Raw genomic sequence first — 19,311 nt, 5'->3', positions numbered from 1 at the left:
AATGTCACAAAAAAATCCCCCAATAAACCTTTGTAGGTGTATGAAAGTACATTTAGTTCTCAGGTCACCAATCAGCCAAGCTTAGGGCTGTGTGCCAATAGATATGTTAAAAAATAACAAGTCCACAGAGTGATTAACAAAGCGAAAACATCCTTTAATCATGGCCTGTGAGTGGCTGTTGAGTAAAGAAATGATATGCCTTGTGCTACAGTACATGCATTAAATTCAAGACCAATGCAAATCGAAAGACACATCTTTCTCAAGTGCACACTTTCATCACACAAAATCAATGATACACCTTTTTTTATGTGGCAAAAAGAGATATGAATTTCCAAAAGGTTGAATTGATTTACATGTTTAATGATTAACATTAAATATTTACTATGCTCTTTGTAACTTTTAAGTTCCTGAATTGCCAGCACTGTATTTTAAAACCACATTTCACAGTCCTGTGTAAAGTAGATTAAACTGTAAGAGTTCAAACTTCATATTAAGATTAACCTTTGTTCATATACTTAAAATGCTAATTAATATAATTATATACTAATGTAGCATAGTTTGAGCTCAAATTAGCTGTGGATAGTTTTCATTTGCATAAATCATATTTTCTATAAAAAATGAATAAGAAAGTTTAATCAGAATTAAGATGCTCAATAAACAATTAATAGCCATACCTGTGATTGAAATATAAAGTAGCATTCAGCTATTGTTGATCGTTTCTAGCTATTTGTTTATATAATCACTGAAATCATATGTAACATTTGAAATAACAGGTAATTTATTGATCGTTAACATACAAACTTGAATGGCTTTCTATAGTAAACCTTCTTTACAAATATTAGGTTTACCTAGTGGTCACAGTATCATCTATCTGATAATTACTTTCAGTTTGATTTGGGTAAGAATGACCAGAGTGACAAATACTGTATATGTAAAATACAGTTTTAATAAATGTTAGATATACAGGAGAACAAATATGTGGCGTAAGTTCATCTCAGTTGCCTGGAGGCAAGATAAGTATTGGTGCCCCCCCCCCCCCCCCCCCCAATATCAACTGCTTTCATTTGACTGATTTAAACAAGGGAAGGAGAGGTGCCCCCTTGGGAACAGGAGCCCGGGGGCAGATAACTTCTTTGCTTTCCAGAGTTCTGCCTCTGATTTGACTATATATTCCAGTCATGGAGTTTATAGGCAAAAGTGAAAAGTCATTATAGCTTAACATCCTTTGGAGCAACCTATAAAAATTGATTTAATGCATAGAATGACTTGTGAGTTACTGTTAATAATGTTAAATAGTGAAGTGACATCTACACTAATTAATACTTCTTTATATAACATCTGGTAGATCATTAATAAAGATATTTAGAAGGAAATATCATGGTAACACCCCAACATTGTCAGTGTAATCAGGATATATCACTTTTATAAGCAATCCCTGCTTTATATAATTAAGCCGTTTTCTTCACACTCTTAATGCCCTAATTATAGAGATATAATTGGATGCAGTAACCGAAGACCTCAATTCTAACCAAATTAACATAAATGATTAATTCCCTGAGCTCCCCTACAGATTTGCAAAATGGGCAGCTGCCCTTCATGTGCCGTCCTAGCTATGGCCTTCGAGAACAACATTAAAATATTTAGCAAAACAAAATTATATTAGTGTAACTTCATTGCTCAGATTCATTTTACAATTTACCTATTTATAAAACCTCACATCTGATTAATTGACATGGCCAGTCCCTCATAAATATGAGGCTATGTTTATTTTCAATAAAATATGATATTTGATATTTCTGAGCAGTATCCATCTGAATTTCTTCAAGGGGCATATTAAAACCAATCTTAATTTTGAATGCATATGAGATAAATATTTTTTGCATACATTTTTATCTGTAGCAATAGTTTTTTAACTTTCTTCTTTAACCATTCTTCTTTTTTTAAAAGCTCCAATAAGAATATTTCCCAGTGAAAAGCTGAGTCGTATCTGTGAGCTTACTGTATATGTGTGGTCATCTGCCAATGCATATGGCAGTGAAGGGACACACAGAGGGATCTGGAGGATCACTCTCAAAAAAAGTCTATTTTACATAAGCTTAATGATTATTATAGGTTAATTTCATCTGTATTAGCTATAGGGGGCAAGTATTGCAGAGCTTGGGAAATTTCACTACATAGAATCTATCTAAAGTGGAAGGACTGATGCTGATAGAGCAGTGGTCAGGGAACTCGGTCCTCATTACCCCACACAGTGCATGTTTTGCTGGTAACCCAGCAGGTGCACAGGTGTACTAATTACTCACAGACACATATTATAAGGTCCGCAGGTGGAGTTAATTATTTCTCTGGTGATTCTGTGAGGAGACCTGCAAAACATGCACTGTGTGGGGCAATGAGGACCGAGTTCCCTGACCACTGTGATAGAGATATCTGCTGTGCTCACTACATGGTATATCTGCAGGGTCCTTAATATTTGTGTATAAAGATGCATTAATTGATAAATAGGCCCCTAAATATTTTTCTTATACGAATATAATGCTCACTGTTTTATCATTTTCTTTCTCCTTTCTTTTTTGTTTTTTGTTATCTTTTCAAATACCACTTGATCATAAGCTATATCAATATTATACCAATGTTGTTATAGCTGTTTTTTCTTATACCCTAGATGACTATTCTGTTTAATATCACTTTTCTATTAGAACATATTTTAATATATTGAGAACTTAATACTCTTTCTAATATAAAAAAATATATATTTATTTGATGTCTCATTGCAGAAATATTTTAATATTTTCCATCTTGTAGCTATTGGTAATCAGACACACACACACACACACACACACACACACACACAGACACACACACACACACACACACACACATATATATATACATATACACACACACACATACACACACACACACACAGTATACACACTTTTTTCTTTATAATATATTTCCCTTACCCTACAGAGAAACTTAGTTGTGTTATATATATATATATATATATATATATATATATATTTTTTTTTTTTTCTAAGTTGCAATATATGTACATCGAATTTACATTTATTACTTAATTCAATACAGTTTTGTTTCTGCTTGATAGCTTATGAAAAAATGCTTTGTACTGTGAACATAAAAGCTTCTATTTCACAGAATCCTTTCAGTGTTATATGCAAATTGCATCATGTGACATTTAAGCACGCTTCAGTTTTTTTAAACACATTGAATGCTTGTCATACTCACATCACTCATCTTGTAGTGTTTTCATTTTGAACTTATGTATGTAGTAGCATAATAATACTTAAGGATATATTCATTTTTATTTGTTGTCTTGTATACAGGTGAATCTGGTGTTGAAGAGTGGTCCCAGTGGAGTACATGTTCAGTTACTTGTGGTCAAGGGTCGCAGGTGCGAACCAGAACTTGTGTACCACCTTACGGGACACACTGCAGCAGCCCCTTAAGAGAAACAAGGGTTTGCAATAACACTGCCCTCTGTCCAGGTAGTGTTAGTAGCAGATCGATACAAATTTCGATGTTGTCAATATGTTTAATGCTAAACAATATATACAAACTTTTTTCTTCTCACTATATTTATCTGTCATTTGTATCTATATTTTGATATGCTCATATTTTATGCATAACATTTAGGTGAAACTTGCAAATAATTTTAAGAAAGAAACAACTGTTTTTTTCTATAACGCTTAACATTTAGATACGTATTTGTATTCTAATATAATACATTTATTGTACATTATATGGCAGCTCTGAAATTTCCAATGAATTTTCAGTCAAGCAAATGTGATTAGAAATGGTCCGACTGCCAAACGACCACCACCCAATTTGTTATGCCATAGGTTTAACTTAGAACATGATTTTTGGATTGAGTTTGGTTTTATAAGATGGTTGTCAGTTTTTCAACGGGGCTATTTTGAAAACTGTGTTTAAAATCAGCCAAATGTCGAATATCACCTAAGGCTATCTTTTAGAGTCTGGATCTATTCTCAGTTGGTTCTATATTATGATAACTAGATTTTATACATGTTTTTGTTAAATGACATGGGTTTTATGATGAAACATTAGAGATTTTAAAAAGAGATACGCTTTCTGAATAAAAAGGTGGCTCTGTGTTTGAGAGTTGCTTTTGCTCAAAAGTTATGTCAAACACAGGAATATTTATTAAACTCTAAAATGTATGAAATTTTCTGAAAATAGTGTGAGGATTGGCATATATTTTAGCAATTGGGGTATTAATCAAAGAGGGGCCACATGAGAAATTGGGGATATTTACTGTTGTGACAATATTTACAGTATGACTGCGAATGTATCCCCCATTTACTAAGGTTCTAAAATTTTAGGTTCTCTGAGATTGGGTTAAGGTAAAAATTATATTTAGATGACATTGCCCATTGTAATTTTTAGGTTAAATCTCACAGTTTATTAGTTGATCAAACTGTAATAATAATTACAATTTGACCAAGGAAAATATTAATTTATTTCTCTACATTTTGAAATAAACATACTGTATGAAAAATATAATTTTCTTCCAAAATATTATATTAATAGCAAAGTAGCTAGGAAAAATGTGAACAAAAAAAGAGATCTCTTTCAGAAACTGTATAGTAGAGATCTGTGGTTTGTATTTACTTGGTTGTTTGCATCTCAAAAACAGCATCTTATTGGCTCACATGTTTTGGATAGTCCATAAGATAAATTTGGATAAATCCAAAGAAGTGCTAACTTGGAAAAGAGAAACAAGAACATCTGAAGCCACATACCTCTACTCTATAGTTGACCAAAATTCACAATGATCCTTATTTCTAACAGCATATTTTAGTATCACAGTTATACCAATAAATGTGCTTTGTGTATTTAACATTACTTACTTCTATAGCAAGGTCAGTGACAAGCACCTATTCTTCTGCATCTTCCACACTTTTGCTAAGGCCTGTCGCTGGCAGTAATGTGCTTTTGTGTCATGAGCATGTTCTATTCTTGATTTATTTTAAATTAATAAGGACCTATCCGGAAAGCTATTTCTGATAAGAAGTAGTACTTACATTTAACTCTCCTACCTCCAAAAACATACCTGAATTCTGAGCATGTCATGTCAAGAAATTAAGTCACTTGTGCCATGTCCTAACAAATTACTAGAGGCAACTATGTAATTATGAAGTCATTGCTTCAATGAACATTACATCTGCAACTTAATAATAACTATGATGTTAGAACTAACTATATATTATTCAATATAATCATCAAATTATTACACAAATATAAGGAATATGTACACTAATCTATGTAACAGAATGAATAGGTTCAGTTGTCAAGTGGAGCAATACTAAATATCCAAGACCAGGGTTGCATGATGGGCTCAAGGGTTCCTGGGCAAGTTGATGAGAAGGTGATATGCCCCACTTCCTAGCACAGCCCCCAGGGGGATATGTACAGATAAATCCTCCCTTATCCATCCTGTAAATGGGTTGCACATGTGGCCACATCACAATGGCAACTAGCTATGCCCAAGTGCTATGCCCATAAGCAAGCTATGGAAACTCTTTTTAAACCCATTAGTGTTTGATCACACTTATCAACTGTTTTGCACTTTCTATTGCTAACAGATAAAATAAAAGTGCATTAACTCTTTGAGTGCCAACATCACTGTGAGAGAAGTTTAAAATATCCACAAAAATTCACATTTGTTATATAAATTCAAATAAAAGAGGTTTTGTTAAAACAGATTATATTTACTGTATAAGGTAAACATTGCAGGTCATTATTAGGAATAAAAATGTTTTCTGGACAATTTTCACACCTACTGTAGTTCTACAAGATAACTTTGCACTCAAAGGGTAAAGCAAATAAATGATAGTGTCCTAACATAGCTGCCTAATTTTAATATGTCAATATATGCAAAAGTTCCCTGGATTGCACAGGTGAAAGCATGAAAAGCGCAAAAAAACATATTAGAAATGCATCACTAAAACATACAGTATGTAAGACAAACTTTAGTTCCTATGAATATTGTACAATTTTCCCACATTTAAGTATTTTATTTTAGAATCTAGGCTGCAAGAGATGTAGTAAAAGAGAGTCAGCATACCAATGTAAATAGTGTATCTTTATTAGCCTATACAGCCTTGTTCCTTCTTACAAAGATGCAGATAATACATCAACATATATTTTTGTAGGTACTATATGTCTTTAAACATTTTATAATAACTTCTGGTAAAATGGAGTTTGGATATTTGGACTGATATTGCTTAGGCTTGTTGCATCAGAAACTATTGATATCAGCACATCATTGCAAAGAATAAGTGATGATCAATCATAAATTGATGCCTGTTACCCACATTGCAGTTTGTCCATCAGGACACATTCTGTTGAATTCTATCTTTAGTATTTAAGGATTTAAAAGGATATATATTTTATTTATTTAAAATGTTTAAGGTAAACAAAGACACAGGCCCAAATGTAAATATATGATCTAAAGCAGCAACCTAGTTTAAGCACTGAAATCATGCTACAGTATTGCCCACAACATGCCAGCTATCATTACATTTGGGCCAAAAAGTGCTAAATTACTTAAATTTGTAATTATACATAAACCATATTATATACAGTATTTCTGTATGCAACTCTCAATGTATTAATAAGGTGCATACAAACCCTTATTCATTAATGATAAAGTGGAGGGAATACTCAGCAACTTATCCATATTTGCGGATGACACAAAACTGTGTCGGTTGATTAGTATGGGTAAGGATGTCTCCACATTACGAAGGGATCTAAATAAACTAGGCGAGTGGCAAAAAATGGAAAATGCGGTTCAATGCGGACAAATGTAAGGTTATGCATCACGGGTGACATAAGCAATGCACTATGTATAACTTAAATGGTGTAGAATTGGGTAAATCAGAATTGGAAAAGGACCTAGGAGTCCAAATTGACAATAAACTGGGGTGCAGTGCTCAGTGTTAGGTAGCAGCAAGTAAAGCAAATAAGGTACTAGTCTGTATAAAAAGTGCCATGGAATCTAGGGACGTCAATATGATTTTACCATTGTGCAGGGCACTTGTTAGACCTCATCTAGAGTGCAATTCTGGGCTCCACACTTCAAAAAAAGACATCATAGAACTGAAAAAAAGTCCAGAGAAGGGCAACCAAACTAATAAAAGGGATGGAGACCTTTGGCTATGAGGTCAAATTGGGAATGTTCACACTAGAATAGCGACGCCTAAAGGGTAACATGCTTCACATGTACAAATATATTAAAGGCAATTACAGTGATCTGTCAGGCAACCTACTTACTTTGAAATCAGTTAGTAGGACATGTGGGAATGCACTTAGACTGGAGAGAAGGTTTAGAACACTTAGAAAGAAGGGTATTTTTAGGAGAGAAGGTTTAGAACACTTAGAAGGAAGGTTTTTTTTTACGGCGAGAAGGTTTAGAACACTTAGAAGGAAGGGGTTTAAAATTATGGAACTGTCTTTCATGTGAGGTGGTGTGGGCAGATACAATAATGTAATTTAAATTAAGGCTAGACAATCATTTATTAAATAAAAACATCCAGGGATATAACCGGTAATCAAAGTATGAACTTGATGGATGTAAGTCTTTTTTTCAACCTAAGCTACTATGTAACCTTGTAACCTCTAGAGATTTATTGCTCAAACATATTAATACATTTCATTTTTAAACACATAAGATCAGGAAACAATGGTCGTTGCTAAACTTAGTCCCAGTACCTAGAACAGAATGATAAACATCTATTGTAAGATAAAATGGTCAGATGTCAACTTGCCTTAAAAGGTACTTCTCTGTAGTTCATGGTAAAGCCTCTCCAATTACAGTACAGTATGTCTAGTTTTAGGGTATTTCATTCCACAGTATAGCTACCCTAATAACTTACCATTTGGGTCATTTATTTTTGTTACAGTCATACAGCCAGATTTAATCAGGCTTTCAAGACTGCCAGAATTGAATTTTTATCACACAGCTTTCAGTTTAAGATTACTTTGAAAATTATTATTGCCTTGTATTGATGTTTTGTGAGAATACATAGAGCAACACATTGTACTTTTCTTTAGACATATACTTGTGTTTGTTGATTGCCTATTATTCAATTTTGACAAAGCAAAACATAATATTGATTAGAAAAGGAATAGAAAGACTTTAATAGTATAAATTTAAATCATGTGAACGAAAAATCTAAATGTCAAATACTTTCTTAATACCACTTTCAGACAGAAGCAGGTGATTCAACCCGGCTTTTGGAACATGGGCTGGATACCTTTCCTGCTCAGTGCCCCCTTTTACAAAGGAAGTTAAATTCCTAGTGCAAACATTTAAAGCCAGAAATTTGCCAGGCAATCTGGCTAACCTGGGTTCTTTCTCTGTGTGAAAGTGTCATACTGGGTCCAAAATTCTGGGTCTTTGAATGTGTATTCCTACCAAAATGTGCCCATAATACAATAAAAAACACATCTAAGTTTGTGATCCCTCATGCCCTGAGAAGCAAATCAGGGGTGGTCAAATGTTAGTAGGTCAGAACAGTGAGGTTATGTATACATACGTGTAACATGCCAGTGAAGATTAGCAACTCACAATTAGGTCCGATAAACCTTAAATGATGTGGCTGTATTCCCTTGCATGCTTCCTTATTGTAGGAAACAGTAACCTGGTAAAAAGGTGCAGTATATGATGTTGATAATGACAAGAGCAGCCCTAATTAGCTGTCTACTGATCAATGCAACTATTTTGCCACAAAAATCTTATTTGTCATTCAAATTTTCATTAATGCATGAACGAATATTGCTATTGCATTTTGAAAACCATAAATGATAGCTTAGCCTTAGGCTGTTTTTAATGACACTTTATTACATTAAATTGTCTATGATTGGGTAGTGTTACTTCAAAGTTAACACTTTCGTCACATCTTTCCACTATTGTGTGTAAGTATACAGACCTTATAAAGTAATAATCTGGATACATTTGTTGTACATTCAGAGGTGCAAACAGAGCTATATGATATTTGGTGGGCCTGGGTGCAAGGTACTGTATGTGGTCACCAGAGGGTCTGCCAGAGGTATTTTAGTATTGTTGTAACAGTTTTGGAGGCAGTTTAGGCCTCCAATAATGGGCACAAAGCAAGCCAGGGGCAACTATTTTTTACAGGCCTCCCCTCTGGGCACACAGTACAGATGGAGCGACTGTCAGCCAGCTTGCAGAATCGCCAAATGTCCTGAGCTGGTGCCGGCTGGTGGACAGGAGTTTCATCTGACAGGGACGTGCGAGTGTCTCACATGCATGTGCATCCCCGTCAACAAGGCAGCGGGGAGCAGCTTCCCTGCCCGGCTCCACTTCAAGGAGATGGGCAGGGAGTGGGGACAGGGAGTGGGGGCTGCAGGGGGCTGCGGGGGAGCAGCGATGAGTTGCGGGGAGCTGGCAGAGGGCTCCGACAGAACTGGGTACATGAGCATCTCGTGCGTGCTCTCTTCTGTCAGGATGCTGCGGCTTGTGCGGGGCAACGATTCTATCGCCAGGAGCAGCTCCATTGAGAGCTGCTCCATCTGTAAATCACACTCTATTTGAGGCCATAATGGTGTAAACCAGCAGATAAATTTGAGGACAAACAGAATGTGTTAATATATTTGTGTTATTTGTTGTTAGATCTGTTATTAATACTGATTTTAGTTCTAAAGTCTAATAATAAAAAAGATACAAATAATTGTAGTAAAGTATACTTAAAAGATCTGAACACTGTCCTGTTTTTGGCATTTATGATGCTCGGTTAAAAAAATTAAAAACAGAAATCTTCATCTTAAGTTCATTAAAATTTATCACATCTTACCAGAAACCTATATAAAATGGTAAATAAATAATTCAAAACATCAGGACAGAATGCAAGTTTGGTGGATCACAGTGAATTAATTATGTACATAATAAAGGTAACAAAGCAATGAGCGCTGTGTAGTACAGGGAATATCAATATGGGAATGTCGAAAGAGAATAGCAATATTCTGACTTTCACCTCATTGTGATAGCTTACTATCCTTTTGTATTAATTACTCAATTATAAGTCATCATAATAAAATGTTAATAAAAGAACAATACACACATTACATATGTGTTTAGCAGAGCAACCCATATTAAATATCACAACTGCCTGTTGCTGTTTTATTTACTTTAAAATAACCGAGGTTCATTTTGTATTTCTTTTGTTTCAGTATTTTTTTTCCTTCATACTGTTGTTGTGTTACATTATTTAGATTAAATATGCACTTGGATATCTATTGGTTTCCTGTAGCTTTTGCTGTTGTCTTCAAAACTGTCAAGGTTAATTTAAGCATTTTAAGAATAATAGACACAATATGTCAATTTAAATTTGTTTCCACAAGCTCTTGCTCTTGTTAATGCAATACTTATTGGTTCTTATTCTGGTTGACTCGCAAGGCACTTGCGAGTCCCCCAGATGCCACCCACCTTTCACATGGCCACTCGCTCCCATCTGAACCCCTGCAGGCATGCGAATGGATGGTTTGCATAATCATCCATTCCATTCGCAGCCTTGGGTGTAGAGGAGAAATCATTTGATGGTCGGCGACCATCAAAGGATTTCTTCATTGCTCGCAGATCTGAGACACCTCTATGGTGCCTCTGATCTATGTGCACCCTGTGCGAGGACAGGGCAGGCAGCTGATGTCATCGGGGAGTTACCATGGGAATGCCCAGCATTCTCATGGGAATGCCCACTAAATGCTGGGAGTTCCCATAGGAAAATTCCCAGGCCCACCTCCCCACGCCCCTCCACACCCCCCTGCCCCCCTGACCAGACTTCTGTGTGCAAGCACTGTGGGTGATTGCACACAGAAGCTGCACATGCCCATAAAAACCTATGCGCATGAATAGTCGCGAACAATCGGTCCCCATGCAAACGCGTGGGGAACTGATTTCATTAGAGTAACCCCATTGATGCTGTTTTCAGAGTATGAGTATGAAATGAGCAACCCAAAAATTATGTATGGCATGTTTAAGTGTTTCCAGTAACATTGTTTTGTCATGCTGATTATCTTAATGCATTGCTGTATCAACTTTAATAGTATATGGAAATTTCATAATGAACGCTACATTCCATAAGCAGTACAACACAAAATATAGGTCATAATACATGCACAGTTTCCTAGTTATAACAGAAAGATGCCCTGTACCAAATTTGAAGGCTGTGTAGAGTGCGCGAGAGGAAAGTGAAGCAAATGCAATTTGTCTTCCAGCAGCTACCCTCGGCTCTTCTGCCAATACACTGTTCCTATACATGTTCAATAAAAACCTGCTTTTGCTGCACTGTGGTCGGTATTGGATGGTAGTGGGTATGGATTGTGGCAGATCTAAAGTTATTGCATGAATTGCAGCAGCTGTGGGCCATCTTTGTTGGAAAATTGTGTTTGCAGGCTTAAGGATGAAGCAGAGTAACTGTCCTCACCAGCAGATGCCTTACAATTGTGAATAGCCCAGTTGCTTAAACAATGGATTGTTTTTTGATGAAGAAATGGGTACAACTATACATACCCAGATAGACACTGGTGGGTTGGTTAGATCATAGTTCACCAGCCGGAAAATATATGCAGGATGCATGTAGCCGTGAAGGATAGTTCTGAAAATGCTTTCTAGCAGATCTATCACAGGTCATACAGGAGCAAAGTGCTGTACACCACTCATATACAATAATAAGATGTGCATGCTCATGTGCAGAACTAGGTTCAAAGGCACCGTGCATGAACAGTACTAGGTTTGGTGCCCAAATTGGTGCAGTTACTGAAGCCTCCCTGGAGGAACAGCAACACAGAGTCTATGCTGTAGCACACTAGAATTTTCATACACCTACTTGCTACAAGCTTCTCCCTGTTACATATCTAATCAAAACTTTCTCACAGCAACATGAAAAGAAACATAGTTAAGCACATAAGGGAACATCGACACATCAGAAATTTTGGTCTGGTCTCTTTGATGGACATATCAATAAGAGCTCCTTTATGACAGTATAAACCATAAAAACAGTCTCTTAAGTCTAAAACTTTTCACTGTCACTTTTCTTAAAATCTGTCCATCTTGCAAATCTTGAAAACTCCTTGTGCCTATTTTGGACTTCCTCTAACACCAATTAAATTTTGACTCAGGCTCTCGATTTTCTGAAGTTCACTGAAAGCTACTGTACATTCATATATATGTTATCATAACTTTTTGGTACTTGTTTTCCATAATCTACAACCTTTCATTTCATGGCAATGGCCAAGCATGCTGCAATTAAAGGATTTTGAATACAACTTGCATCTTCTTTCTTTTGCTACAGTATGTTTACATATATCCATAAGGGCAGGCATGTCCAAACTATGGCCCTCCAGCTGTTGTGAAACTACAAGTCCCATCATGCCTTGCCACAGTTTTGCTATTGGAGAATACTAAAATTATGGCAAAGCATGCTGGGATGTGTAGTTTCACAACAGCTGGAGGGCCACAGTTTGGACATGTCTGCTTTAGGGTAACCGTAATTATTTTAGATGCGTGTTGCGGACACAGCTTCCACACAGCACTGCTTGTCCAGGCCTGCGTTCTTTAGCATATATCTTCCTCTCTCAACTAGTGTATGGTTTGCTTATTTATGTACACCAATTCAATGCAGTATAGGCAATGATGCCCCCATCTTTTTGTAGGTATCTTTCACCAATATCAGTTCTCAGGGCTTTTAGTGGTTTAAAGTATTTTGTAGTCTGCAATCTGCCTTTCTAATTAAGATTTCTCTTTGTTGAAGTACATGTTTTCCATTTGTTTGAAGCCATCGATAAATGTGTCACAACTGGAACTTCATTTGCTTGTGTTCCCAGCTTGGCATTAAGCTTGGAGTGTAAGTAGAGTGAAGAAAACTGGATGGTCTTATAAGGTTCCTATGCATAAGCAGACTGAATAATAGATAACAGGAGAATGCTAAGAACAATAATAGTAATATTTATATACATGCTGTTGACTCTCCAGTTATAAAAAAAAACCCCTCTGGTCTTGTACAACAAACCTGGGCCCAAGTTACGGAAGTCTCTAATTGGCGAGTAAACTGATACTGATGGTTTTGAATGATGCTGAAATAGCGTGCTTAAGCTGCACACCAGCTGGTACCATTATTTCTGAATGCTGCTGGGACAACGGCTTTAAGTTGCACTGCCCTGGTACTGATGGTTCTGCATGCTGAGGGGGCAGCAATCTTTTAATTGGTTGGTGGCTTCCATTTTTGCTATGTAACGCATACTGTATCTTGGATTTCTGTTGCTTTTATTTTGTTCCAACTTTTAAGCTGGTTTTAATTGTTCCAACTTTTGTAGCTGTGAGGGCTTCATTGAAAATCCTTTTGATTGTGGTAGGATGCCATTTGGTTAATATGGTGAAACACTCCATAGTACCTTTATATGAATTGATAAACCAACAATCTTTTATGTAACTATCAGTAACAATAAGGGATGATTCATCTTTGCATCGGAGTAACATTATTTTGATTGCACTGAAATGCTTTTGATAATTGTAGAACTTAATTTTTAATCATAGTATCTAAATTTTCACTCTTCATCTGCAATACAGTGGTCTTAGCATTAGTGTCACAGGGTAAACATTACTGGAACTGTAATGATTTAGCTCTGACTGTTTCTGTAATAAACTTTTATGTGATCGCTTCCAATTCCACAAATAGGAAGTCAAATTATGGCATCAAGTTCAGAAGCATTGTTGGTTCTCATTAAACCTCCTACTTAATATGCTGCATGCAGTGCAGTCCACATGTCTTTAGTTGATAACTTCACATGTATTATAATGTACTGTATACATGTTTTCTCTACACTAGAGAAATAAAACCTATGGCTTGCTCTACATTGCCAAGGTGTGGAATGTCATTAAAAATCTATTGGCACTTGCCACAATCTGTCTCATTTTAGCTGTACTTCCATAGCAAACTTGTTTTGTAAACTTGTATATTTTTCTGCACCTGTTAGCATGATAAATTCCATTATGAGCAAAGATCTGTACGCATGCTTTTTACAAACATACCTATGCACCCTCTGTGCCATAGGCGTGTGCAGCACATTTTATTAGGGGGTTCACCATCAAAGGGTTGTGCGTAGCTCAACATATTGGGCGTGTCTAACACCGCCACTCAGTTGTGTCTTCCGTTATCTATTGGCACTCATTACAATATAAAACGTCTCTCAGCCACACCATAATCTCCTGCCTATTTCAGTTTTCATCTTCTAATTACTCTGTGTAACAGTACATGCAAATACACATATATGGATGAAGCAGGTATGTAATGATATGACAATGGTCTAGTACAAACAACAATGCAAACACACATTATTGTTTGATGTGTGCTTCTTTAAATGGAATACAGTTCTAAAAAGCAAAAGTCTTTGGTTAAAGGTATTGCTGGTAGTGCTAGCGGCAGGGGGGTGTTCATAAGGGTTGGCACAGCATTAGGGGGTGCCTGTGCACCTCTAACACTCAATGTGCACACATCTATGCTCTGTGCTCTAATATGCTTCACTACTGCTACACTGCATTGGAATTGCACTGTGTTTTCTTCAATTTGTTAACTTATAACAACCTGTGCTGTATATGTGCACAAGATGGTAACTGTGTGTTTTGCGGTGAGTATTCAATAGCTTGTGTACTTAAACCCTGTATACATAGACCCATATCTCTCTCACATACACCTTTTTGGCTAGCTGGAGCAGAACTGGGTGTGATACAGCTCAAGAGCCAGTGAGTGCAGAAAGTGTGTAGCGGTACAGGGTCTCTCTGGAAATGCTTTGTTCTAAGTATTTTGTGGGTCTCAATTGCATTGTATGCACATTAATAAGATTGACATGCCCATGTGCTGTAATGGCCTAATATGATAAGCTGGTGTTCGACCAGTGCTGTGGTTTGTGTGGCTAGTGCCATATGTGCATGTACATTAGTGTTTATCAATCCTGTTCCTCCACAGATCACATATTTCAGTCACAAGTGTATTATCAGTTGTCATATTCTAAAGAACTATAGGCAACCTGAAAAGTACTGTAGAATAATGTGTATAAGGGGTAATACTGTGTGTTATGTAGTGTTCATTCTACAAAAAATGGAGATGTGCCAGTCGCACTGAAGGTGTATTGATTAAATATGATAGGAAACCCCTCTAATAGTATAATAACTGTAATTAATTATGGGAGGGGGTGCTACCATGGACACAATACAAGGCAATTAAAGAGAAAAAAAGGAAAGTGTGTCACTGTGTGGTGCACAGGAGGTGAATTTCACATAAAATGTAACCTTTATTGATTTCTTTATAAAATGTTGCGAAATATTGACATAAAATATACACAAATTGACACGGACAAACGTATTAAAAAGGATACTCGATCCTCACACAGGGGTTCCCCCGCTAGTGTTCATTCTAGCACCCACCATCTTTGAAAAACCTTGCAGTTCCTCTTCCCTGCCTGAGGTGTTGCTGTCTGCTGTGGTTTTTCTAGCACAGGTCTGGTTTGCATATCAGAGCCGATATACAGACAAGACTGTGCTAGAAGCACTAAGGCTCAGACCAAGGATCCAATCAGGAGAGTGCCACTGCCACCCTCTCACCACTCCCGGCCATCACTGAAACTGCAATCTCTGATGACCACAGTTTCAGGGCTCACACGTGAAGTGTGGACATGGACGATTAGTGGTTTCAGGCACTTCAGTGATGGGTTCAGAATCAAGCCCCTAATCCAAAAACTGAAAAAATAAAAAAATACAAGATTGCCTTCAAATGCAATAACATATAAAATCACCAAAATGTGCAAAAATTCATGTGAATATGAATAAAATAAAGTAATAAAGCTAATCTGAACGTTTGGAATAAAAAAAAAAAAAAACTAAACCATTCTTCTTTGACAAAGGCTTACATGTAAATAAAATCGTGAAGAAAAGCATAATGTAATTCTATTTAAGTAAAAACAATGACCAAAAAAATATAATTAAATAGAGACATATTGTGCACAAATAGTATGCTCCTAGTAAGTAGATGTCCCAAGAAGCGTCAAGTGTGTTTCCAATTGGTATTGAATGGCACCAGACAAAAACAAAAAAAACATACAGTATTTTAAGATTTTTTATGAACTGCTGCATGATATAATAAGATACAACTACTACTAATGTATAACCAATTGCACACTTCCCCCTATAGCACTGGTAATATAAATACAATATAACGCACAGTATGGCCTCCATTTTGTTGCTAAGGTACACACTGAATCTGGAAATGTCAGCACAGTTTATGCACCATTTCCAATCAACAGCTTCTTGACACTTGTAATATTGTACAGAGATCTTCCAGTGACCCAAGAGAATTGTTCTCTTATCTTTTCCGCTTAAGTCTCAGTGCATGCTATCTACACTCTGCAGTCTAGCGGAAAGGCCTGGTAGACAGTTTGCCATTTTAAGCAGAAATTTGGGAACATTTCTAAACCTGAATTAACAAAAGGCAAATAGTTTGCTATTCAGATGTTAAAGCTGTAAGTTGAAAGTACTGACCTGCAGCTTGCTTATATAGCAGATTCTTTACTGGCTATCCTTACAGAAAGGACATTTTCCATTTTTAATCAAGTTTCTTTTTAACTATATTGCAGTTTAGTATTTGTTACATGAGTAGAAAATAATGTGGATTCTATTAATTAAATACATGACAAAACACATTTGTAGTGATGTACTAAGCTACAAAATGTGTTCTTACTGCTGGACAGTTTAGCTTTTTCATGGTACTGTATGACCCCTAACAGCTTTATTTGTACACTACTCAGAAATCTCAGTTGCAGCATATTATAGGTTCAGGGTGGATTGCTTATGTGAGTGGGAAACTGCAAGTGGGAAATTGCGTAAGTGCAGGATCTGTTCTGTACATGTGCATGACAGGCAAAAGATTGCATCTCTGTACTGCTAACACCTTTGCATGATTGACAAGCAGAGGTATTCGGGAGGAGGGTGACTGGCGTTCAGGAAAATTAAGGTGCTTTACCCCCATATTTCCAGGCAATGCTTGGCTAAGTACTTCATCTGCAATGCAGTTTTACAAGGCCTCTTGTGGCTGCAATCCTGCATAAAATCAGACTTACTCAAGCATCAGTCATTGGTCACAATGTTTACCTTGAACTGCAATAACATCGTAGTTTTAGCAATTTATACACCTCCTTCTGCACTTGAAATTGCTATGGATCGCACTTGCTAAGCTGGCGCACGCAGCGCAGTATTTATTACCCAACCTAAGTGCTTTTCTAAGATAATACCATGACCCAGGTTTTGTTGACTCTCCTCTCTTCATATTGGAAGGTCATGCAATATCTGCACTGCACAAAACAAATATTTTGTACAGGATGCCAACCGAACTCAGAGGTTTTTATAAAGGGGCAATCATATTGCCTTGTAAATAATTGTTCCTTTAAAAACGTGCACCGTACTTGGAGGCTTTTACAGGCTTTTATTTGGCCATATGTATTTAACCCTAGGGGTACTCTGCAGACTGGTTGGGGGGAAATAATATTGGTAATAGCAGAAGAAATCTCCCGATGGCAGAAGAAATCTCATTTTGCCATGGAGGTGAACCTTGTTGCGTCACTTCAGGATCCAACTGCGGTATCATCAGCAGTTACTCATGCTTTTGCCCAACCAGCAATCCATTGAAAGCTAACCCAAATGCCTTCCTCCACCCACACTGACATGGGTGGAGGAAGCAGCGCCATTAATTCTTCAGGCATCTGCGGGAATCCTGGAGTCAGTACACAGCTAGCCGCCAGACACAGAGGGATGAGATTCCTGACCGCACACTGGTACTCCTTAATATAAGCATATTTCAAATTGAGAGGAGGGGGTGCTCATAAAAGAAAAGCCTAATCAAGTGGTATTGGGAGAGATAAAAAGTTGGAAATGGCTGTTATAGATTATGAAGTTGTAGGTGGATTTTATATTTAAATGTTTTGCCATGTTTTAAATATTATGCTACTATTATACTAGTTTTATAAATTTATTTAACGTCTAAATTTATTATATAAACTATAATTATCAATTTCATAAAACAGATCAGTAAAGAAGATGTGTTTTAAAGGAAGATATAGATGACCTCCTCTTGACTTATCCAGCTTTAGCAAATAACCAATATTTTTATTGTAGCAAAACATTATTGTTGTAGGCATACAAGTTCAGCGTAAATAATAATCATGTTGAATAAATTAATTTGATAAAAAGCTTACAAAATGCATTCTAATCCAATAAAATTTTTATTTCCTACATTTTGTAAGACACTTTAACATAGATGATGTAATGTAATTGATATATTTTCGTGCAATTTCCTGAATTCTATATTGTAAAAGAGTCTCTGTAAAAAGACTGTTTGTTAAAACAATAACATGTTTTCAATGATATTATTACAAAATATATCACTCTTTAATCTATTAATTCTTCCTTGGAGCCCCAGATAAACATGAATAATTGTATAGCACATGAAATCTTGCAGCATTTGTTTTATGAACAGCCTCTGGTTGAAAGTGGAGATGCAGTTATATTTCAGGCAGAAATGTGAGTTAGAGTTAGGTCATTAATTCTTTTTGAAACTATAAACATATAAATGTACCCAGTGCTCTTGTAATACTTGTACAAAAAGAGAACTGCTTATAAGTGACATGTGATATGTAACACTTTAGTTGCTTTTTATAGTGGAACTATAGAATTTTCAAAATCGCTTCAATTCAGATGAAGCCATTTGAGATACAATAGGCAATATATATATATATTTTGTTTCCATCACTGTTGCATATTTTAATTGGAGGTCCGTTAAACCTAAAAATATAACATGGGATTAAAGTACTGCTACTGTATGTGTGATGACATCAGAAAATACATTTTCACGTAGCACAACAGAAAATATGAATGTAACAGTTTCAATGTAAATATGGTTTTTGTGCTCAATGTCCTAGTCTTTAACTAAAGTAGTGTAATGTGCGATCCTTATTGCACACTGGCATCTATTACATGCCTTCAGTTTGCATTTCTTTAAACAGTGGTCTCTAGTCTATATAGTAAATTCATCATAAACTATAACCCTGGAGTGACATGTTGTAAACAGTTATATATATATATATATATATATATATATATATATATATATATATATAACAAGTTCTATCCTGTTCGAGACAATTTGTCATCTACTTTGTCCGGTGCCCATGTGGCTACATGTATGTAGGGAAGACTACATGAAT

At 36.1% G+C, this 19,311-nt stretch overlaps 1 protein-coding gene across 4 annotated transcripts in view; it reads left to right on the top strand.

Moving 5' to 3' along the window:
• Positions 1 to 19,311, top strand: part of ADGRB3 (adhesion G protein-coupled receptor B3) — an 811,989-nt gene that overhangs the window by 309,576 nt on the left and 483,102 nt on the right. For 3 of the 4 annotated variants that reach the window (XM_083177264.1, XM_083177265.1, XM_083177263.1), the window contains one exon: positions 3,348 to 3,509. The exons of the other annotated variant lie outside the window; for it this stretch is intronic. In XM_083177264.1, coding sequence (XP_083033390.1) covers positions 3,348 to 3,509 — 162 coding nt within the window. The remainder of the gene's footprint in view (positions 1 to 3,347; positions 3,510 to 19,311) is intronic. 4 annotated transcript variants of the gene reach the window in all.

Source organism: Crinia signifera, chromosome 3, assembly GCF_055691185.1.
Source record: "Crinia signifera chromosome 3, ASM5569118v1, whole genome shotgun sequence".
Lineage (NCBI taxonomy): Eukaryota > Metazoa > Chordata > Amphibia > Anura > Myobatrachidae > Crinia > Crinia signifera.
The sequence above is the reverse complement of the archived record's forward strand: the minus strand, read 5'-3'. Positions and strand labels throughout refer to the sequence as shown.